Genomic DNA, 8,426 nt, shown 5'->3' with positions numbered 1-8,426 from the left:
AATGATTCTTGTTACAATGATTTTTGATTCAGCATTTTCCATGTTAAAAATAGCTTTCAGAATTTCCTATTTATCCAAAATTTGTGGTTAATTCGACATCTCTTTGCAAAGTCTGTTTTAATTAAAGAAACAGACTAAAATATAAAATGATGCTGGCAAAGAAAACAATGGCCCTGGTGTACATTTGAGATTTTCTCCATAAAATAGAAACGTTGTCTTCAGACACATTTCCTGTACAATTTATATATTGGACCTGTAGTTCAATGCACATAAACGGAAGTAATATGTTCTTTGGAATTTACAAATCACCAGGTCCTGCACATTGGAGTTGCAATTACACTCCAAATGCAATGTCAAGTGCTCAATAGCCAGCTCTGATCAACGACAGACGTTTAGAATGTAGTATTGCCTCAAAACTGCATTAAGAATTGTCTCGACCTTAAAATATTAAGGTAATGTTTGCTGTGGGAACTAAATCAACCAGACCAATGACTGGTCTACAATGAAAAAACAAAGCAATAGCAAACACACAATCCCCCATCCATAATTCTGCAGCCACAGTACCGGATGATGTCTGTTTCCCTTCCATACAAAGATTATACAAGTGAACCCATAGGGTTACCACCAATATCAAGACAGATGGCCCAGCAATCTTAATAATCTCTCATGCAATGACCATAGACAGGTATCTGTATGTATGGTATCTGCTTTTCATCGAATCAGCTCTCTAATGCTTCACAGAAAGAACAGACATCCTTCCCAGATTCATGTCCTCTGTAAAAGAATCCCTGACCTGTTTCAAACCTGCCAAGAAATTTTTAGGCCACAGAAAAAGTCGTATTCATTTTCTGTTGCTCCACGACTATTTTTTCTGCAGTTTTCGTCTCTTCAGTGCTCTCTCCCTCTCTGCCCTTTCTTCTGCCTCAATTAATGCCAACTCCCTTTCATCTTCCTCCCTAGCAATTCTTTCACTGCAAATGTAACCATGAAAAACACACTTTAATTGAGCAACAAATAAATTTACATGTAGAAAAGTAAACTGCCCCTCTAAGAAATAAAACATGAAACTAATCTACTCGTAAAGAATGGAACTAAATATTACCTTCTTCTCTCTTCAGCTAGTATTCTACTAAATCCAACCTCCATGTCACGGTCATCTTCATCATCCATATCTCTATACTTGTTTGGATTGTAGCTGAAAGTATTAAGCACTTGTTAGGATCACATATATGAAAGCCAAGCAGACAATATCATAAAACCACAGTACCAAAGGCCAGATTTCAATCATGTTAATAGTATTTCATCAAGGAAAGGTAAGACATTACCCAAACATCTGTCTGATCATGCTACTAACATTACCACCATCTTCAAGATCATAGTCATCATCTACAGGCCTCCTCTTCTTGGGTCGATCATAATGCGATTCACGAGACAAGGGGGCTTTTGCAGGCTTTACCTGTAAGGCAAAGAAATGAAATTACAAAATTGCAATCAGACAGACATTGAAATGAAATGCAGAATGCTCAAACAAAGAAGTTCAAAACTGTGACGGAATTGGTCAGACCTGAGACTTTGGCAGTAGTTTCGGTGCCGGTTTTGGTGTTGGTTTGGGTGGAAGTTTTGTCTCCATCTTTTGCACTGGTTTGGACAACAACTTCGCCATTACTGTAGGCTTTCTTTGCTCCACTTGGAATGTTTGCGATGGAGCCTTCATAGGAACAGTCTTCTGCATATTTGTAGGCCGAGAGCCTGATAAACGCTGTTGATCCTTCCCACTTTTACTAGCATTTAATAAAGGTTCCTTTTTCTTCATAGTAACCGAGTTTACACCCTTCGCACCATTACTCCCAGAATTTACAGTCTTTGTTCCGTTCCTCCCGAGTTGACACAAGGAACCATTGGTCTGAATAACAGAACGCCCTGATCCAGATCCCGGCTTGCCTGCCTGATTCTTTGCATTAGATGATCCTTTCAAATTGGGTTGTGGAGATATTGTTCGTGAACCAGGCTTGATAGACATTTGTCCAGAAGGTTTTACAATGCCTTTAAATTCCTTGGAAGAGGAGACTGGCTTACTGGATACTACAGGTTTCTTTAATGCCCCAACTGAATTTTTCCCAATTGGTTGTTTTTTCTGAGCATTATCTGTAAAAGTCAATTATTTCAGTGATTCTTTAAAAATGCTTAAGCCAAAAACAGCAGGTTAATCTCAATAATTATAAAACTGAACTTACCCGGTATGGATTTTGTAACAGAATTAAGATCAGATGTGGACCCTTTATCAGGAACAGGAATTTCAGCATTATCAGAAAAGAGGAAGGAATAGTCCCTGATTGCTTTTAATTGCTGTGCTTTTGTCTTGGTCTGCAAGAGAGATCCTCTAGTAAATACAGGCATAAACAAATTTTGTGCGAGAAGACTTTTACACAAACCATACAATAGCTGTTTGCCTCTGGGAATGCAATAAATCTTAGACTTGCCTTTAAAAACAGTTTAACACAATAGACACACTAAATTCTAAGAGTTATGACTGTATTCTAGTTCTCTTCTATACCTCATCAACAACCTTGCGTGGAGGTGGTTCTTTTTCTTCAAAGTTTGTATCCGATTCAGGTTCAGATATTCCCTAGAACCGACATGCAAAAAAACAGTGAAAAGCCACAAACTCACTGTGACACAAATCAGATTTAAAGGTAAATGCAAAAAAGCAAAACCAACATCTAAAAACTTTTTATATATGTTCATAAGCAAAAGCAATGAGAGTTCTGCAAAATACTTTTGGGTCCTCCTTGGAAACCTTAGCTGCAATACAATTAGCTTCTTTCCTTGCACGTGTTTCTACAATAACTCTTCTGGCAACCACTATTTCAGAAGGGCCAAAGAAAGAACCATAGCTGCAATAAAGGAACTTTTCATTACAATGCAAACTAGATACTGAAAAACACTAGTACCCTTCATACAAACATGAAAATCCAAGCACACTGTTTAAGCTTACTCATCATTGTTTGAGAGCTTTTTCTTTTGATCATTTTCCAAATAAAATTGATCAGAAAGCTTTTGCTTCAGTTTCTGCCTCAATTTCTGCCGCTCAACTTCTTTTAATTTTTCTCTCCTCTGTAAATACTCCTGGCGTTCCCTGACCGCAACAGGATCTTCTTCTGGTTCTGACTTCTCATACTGTCCTTCCTCCTGATCATCCTCCTCTTCATACTCTTCTTCCTCTTCTCCCTCTTCCATTTCTTCTGGTTCAACATCTTCATCTAAAATATTTGAATAATCTCTGTTCTTCCTATAGAAGTCCTGAAAATTATCAAATGCGCATTGTTACACTTTTTCAAAGACACAGCAAAACTCAAAACCAGTTTAGCAATAAAAGCCAAGTGACTTTGATTGAACAATACAATAAGTGATACTTACAAATCTATCACGGCCTGCCATATAGACTTTTCAAGTAGTTTCACAGCTAGCTCAAAAAAGTTTCCTGAGAACAATTTCAAGATATTAATACAGTGTAACTAACATTAGGTTGACAGTTCATAGCATGTACAAACATGGTATGTTGAAACGTGCACTTAGTACTGCATTAAATAGCAATAGGAATATAAACTGAACTTTCAAATTACTTATGAGTACCACTGATATGTTTATTTTTGTCTTCAGCCAGCATACATGGCTAATTTGACATGTCCAATTTATGCAAGAAAGGGACGACTCAAACTTGCAACCAGACAATGTTTGTTAATGCATATTATCAATAAAAGTGGATAAGCCGCTCTGAGCATAGACATACATAACAACTCTGCCACAAGGATTATAGCTCATTTGGTTGAACCAAAGCCCAAGTCAAATGTTTCTTAATGCAAATCATTAAGAGAAGTGGGCAAGCAGTTCTGAGCACAAAACGACCCTGCCATAAGAGTTATAAGCTCATTTGGTTGAACCACAGCACAAGGCAGGTTACAGTTCAAGAGGCCATAGGTTAAAACCAAAGTCAGTAGATTCCCCCAACGGTCACCGGGGGGATTCCACATGGTGGTGGCATTGAAACTACTATGTGGCCAGACTGATCACCCTAAAAATGGTTCATCTAATATTCTGGTACTTCTTAGATGAACCTCCCTTAAAATAAAATAAAAAAATTATTATATGATAAAAGTTAGTCAAAAATTATTAATAAATAATTAAATTTTTATGTTAAATTAGTAATTAAAAATAATTTATGATAATAGTTAGTTAAAAATAAATAATTAAAAATAGCCTGTGTTTGAAACCGCCAGCAGGCGAGGTTTGGCGAGGTTTGGCGAGGTTGTCGAATTTGTTTGGCGAGGTTGTCGAATTTGCAGAGCTCCGCACCGCAAATTTGCAGATCAACCCAGAGAAGAAATAAGGAAACTCTTGTAAAACCCTAATTGGAGAAAAAATCGAATTCTTGCAATTGTCAGTCATCACTTACCAGGGTTTACACTCCACATTAGATCAAAAATTTTCCTGTAGGGTCTTCGGATTCAGCAGGGAAGTCATCTGCGTGATGGATTCAGGCAACCAGGGAGGAACCCTACGCATCACAGTAAATTTAACTCAGATTAGACGTGGGAAATTGAGCTAAAATCTAAATTAAACATCTCAGGGCATGATAAAGGCTATGCCTGTTGGGCAACTGTGTGAATGAGGGAATCGAAACTCCAGGGAAGCCATCACTACTGTCTGCGAAGGGTATCGAGAAGGTAATCTCTACAGCATGAGATAAACAGGGAGGTTTGCATTATCCGTTATACCCTGTGTAAGGAGACATTGAAACCCTGTACACAAAAGAAGTAATGAATAGTACCCTGCAGCATGAGAGAAATACTGATTCTAGTAATCAGAATGTCTATAGCCTGTGTTTGAAACCGCCAGCAGGCGAGGTTAGGCGAGGTTGTCGAATTTGCAGAGCTCCGCACCGCGGAGTCCAGACCCAAATGAACTGCTAGTAAAGCGACGGGGTAGGATTTCATTACCCTAACAAACTCTCGGCAGCCCACGACCGTGCGATGTTCAGCTCGGTGATCCAACGGTTAGAGTGAACCCTTGACCATGCAACTGACACCTGGCGAGTGAGGATCCTGATTCGAGAAGGTTCTGTGTAACCTGGGTGCAGGGTTACCGTCAATGGTAGGTTTAGGCACCGGGAGGATGGTTAAATTAAAAAATTAAATAATAACAATGCCAAAATAAGATACATTACCCTGCTTTAAATTAATCCCAAACACTATGGGTCGACCTTACAAATTACAAAACTTAGTAAGATAAATAAATTGGTTTCGCTTCCCATATATTTCTGGAGAATTATATGCAAATTTTTATGTTAAACGGTGATTTTTTTAATTCAATACCAAATTGACAATATTATATTTAAAAAAATTAAAAAAAATATATATATATATATATAACAATATTATATTTAAAAAAAATTATATATATATATATATATATATTTTGATTGTAACAATATTATAACCATTATAAAGATTAGAACGAATTTTCATAAGCTTCATAGTGAAATAGGTCGTTGGGCAGTTCCTAAAACACCATGGATGGAAAGGATCTGCCATATATGTGAGAATAGGAACATCGAGGATGAAAACCATTTCGTGTTAGAGTGTCTCCCGTATAACCACATTAGATCTCAGTTTCACAATCTTTGTTACAATAACCTTCCTAGCCTTTTACAATGTCAAAATTATAGTGAGCTCGGGAGGCTTCTCTCCAAGCTTTTTGAACATAGGAATAAAATCTTAAATCAAAATAAATAATTTGTTTCTTTAGGTCGGATAGACCATTGTTTGGTCTCAGCGGACCGTCATCATCATCATATTTAAAATTTAAATATATATATATATATATATATATATATAGTAACAATTTTATATTAAAATATATTATAACAATCTTATATTAAATATTAATGAAATTTAAAATATATTCCAATGCAATTTTTATTGATTGATATTTTTTGCTTCAGTTTTTTTCTTTTTTGTTTAAATATTAAAAATTAAACATGTTTGTTTGTTTGTTTTTTTTGTCCTTTATACATCAAGTAAATAATTCTTTAATAAAAATAATAAATTGAATCTCTTTATTGTTATATTATTAATATTTTATTGGTTTGTAAATTTGTCTATTAAAAAAATTATAATGGGATACATATTTTTATTTTTATTTTAATATTTATGTTTTATATATTGAATTTTATAATAAAAATTTTGAAAATATGAATTTATGTAACTTTCCAAATTTTATGTGAATGGAATTCTTTTTAAGGATTAATTATAAGTTTAGTGTTTTAATCTATAATGTATAATCACATTATTTTTCAAGTTTTAAGTTTTTTTATTTTTTTATATTGAATTATAAAATAAAAAATAAGTGGAATTCCCTTAAGAATTTAATGTATGTTTAATGTTTGAATATAAAATAAATGATGTCACTTTCTTTAGGTTTTAAGTTGTTTTTATTTATATTGAATTATAAAATAAAACTTTTGAGAATATGAATTTATATAAACAAACTTTGGAAAATTTATATGAAGTGGAATTTCCTTGAGGATTTATTGTATGTTTAATGTTTTAGTCTATAATACATGATCTCACTTTCTTGAATTTTTAAGTTGTTTTTTTATTAGTATTTTAATGTTTATATATGTCACCCATCTCTTATGGATTGTTTAGGTTAGCAGAGAGACAAATATGAGCAGAGGTGCAGAATTGTGCAAGCAATATGAGCAGAACTGTGCAAGCAATGGAAGAATGTTGAATGTTGAGTAATGTGTTAGATGCCCTCCTGCCTAATGTAGAGAATTTATAGTATATCTATCTTCAGGGGGGAATATTACATTGGTCCATTTCATAAATATCAGTCGAACTTCCTAGGTTACCTATGCCCAATTTTTACTACACTCTCAAGGATATTGTATTTGAAGTTGCAAAGAAGAAAGAAGGATCAATTTGCTCCATTCGCTTTCGACACACATATTTGGCTTCTCTGCTTGGAGATTGGTGAATGTTTTAGGCAAACTGTGTATAAATGGAGACGCGTATAAATGGAAATGCCTCTAGAGATTACTCACAAAGAAATTTGATCTAGAACCATTACCGTATGAGGGTAAGGGTTCAGCGTGGCTCAAACTATGAAAGACAAAGGAGGTCTGGTTTGGGATGCAATTATCAATGAAAATAAACTCTTAGATTGAGCACTTAGGAAGACTATGAAAGACAAAGGAGGTCTCGTCTGGGATGCAATTATCATTGAAAATAAACTCTTAGATTGAGCACTTAGGAAGAAAGTCGCTCGTGCCTCTTTTTTGAGTAGATTGTTTGATTGTATTACATTTAACATTAGTATTTATTTTTCACTTAAATTCGGCTATAGTTAGATCATGTAACATATCACATCCTTTTTCATCTATGCTCTTCTTCCATATGCGCTACCGACTTACGGTGTTTCCTTTGCAACATCTGGTGCAAATGCTAGTTATGTTATTTTTTAAATAGATGGTCCAAGATGAAATGGCTATTTTTTGCATTACTTTGGGTTAATTTAAACCAAAAATTTTAAAAACTTGAATTTTCTATTAATTTAAATCAATAGATGAAATGGTTTTTTTTTACCTTTTTTTTTTGGTTAATTTAAACTAAAACTGCCAGATTTTAAAAAATTTGGTCTTTTTCTCATTAATTTAAACCAAAACTAATATATATTTAGATTAAGTTGTTTAATCTCTAGAAATCTAGTGACCCATGTGTTTTTCGAGTGCTAAATTCAATTATGCATTCAAAATGCATTTTTAATAACAAAAAACCATAATCTTGTTTGGAATTGTATTTTCAGATTATGGTGAACAAGGTCATTTCATCTAAAAGTTAGATTGGTCTTTTTTTAATATATAATAGTATTTAAGGGGACACTTTAATTAACATATTATTTTGTGAGAATTCAAAGATACATTTTTTTGTGAAATTGTAATTTAAAATGCATTTTTAAATACATAAATGAATTGGACACCCTAAAAAATCTTGAAACACACCAATTTTATAAATTACACAACTTAAAATTTGCTCTTAGATTTATTAATTTCAAATAAATTTAATAAAAGAAAATACTTAGACCTAACTATATTAAAATAATTGTAATTAGTTACAAAAATAACCCTGAAAATAATCAGAATATGCTATATTAAAGTAATTGTAATTAATTAATAAATTATAATTAAAAATAATAACTGTAATTACAAATAAAATGCATAGTAGTGTTGTTCCCTGGGGATCATCACTAGGATTGTGTCCAACTCTGAGGATAGGTGGAGTGTCCCCCTAAAACTTTGGACACAATCATAACACCACGCACACAACAATAATCTCCAGAAACAACACTACTATAATTATAGATTG

General features: G+C 33.7%; 1 protein-coding gene across 3 annotated transcripts; it reads right to left on the bottom strand.

The window, feature by feature from the left end:
• Positions 1–417: 417 nt before the first annotated feature.
• On the bottom strand, positions 418–4,979 carry LOC149225647 (uncharacterized). Of its 3 annotated transcripts, none has more exons than XM_089377231.1 (11): positions 4,829–4,979; positions 4,454–4,555; positions 3,418–3,481; positions 2,996–3,300; positions 2,777–2,894; positions 2,555–2,626; positions 2,235–2,364; positions 1,565–2,145; positions 1,326–1,456; positions 1,103–1,195; positions 418–971 (listed from the first exon to the last, which is right to left on the bottom strand). In XM_089377231.1, the coding sequence occupies exons 3-11, from the start codon at positions 3,436–3,438 to the stop codon at positions 863–865; spliced, it is 1,560 nt and encodes a 519-aa protein (XP_089233357.1). In that variant the 5' UTR covers positions 3,439–3,481; positions 4,454–4,555; positions 4,829–4,979; the 3' UTR covers positions 418–862. The 3 variants fall into 3 exon arrangements, with proteins under 3 accessions (XP_089233357.1, XP_089233356.1, XP_089233358.1); XM_089377230.1 differs by having other exon boundaries at positions 4,647–4,970; XM_089377232.1 differs by lacking the exon at positions 4,454–4,555 and having other exon boundaries at positions 4,829–4,973.
• Between the last annotated feature and the right edge of the window lie 3,447 nt (positions 4,980–8,426).

Source organism: Pinus tabuliformis, chromosome J (assembly GCF_031772625.1).
Source record: "Pinus tabuliformis cultivar Carrire ecotype Pingquan chromosome J, CPIR1, whole genome shotgun sequence".
Lineage (NCBI taxonomy): Eukaryota > Viridiplantae > Streptophyta > Pinopsida > Pinales > Pinaceae > Pinus > Pinus tabuliformis.
This window is presented reverse-complemented; position numbering and strand designations above follow the sequence as displayed.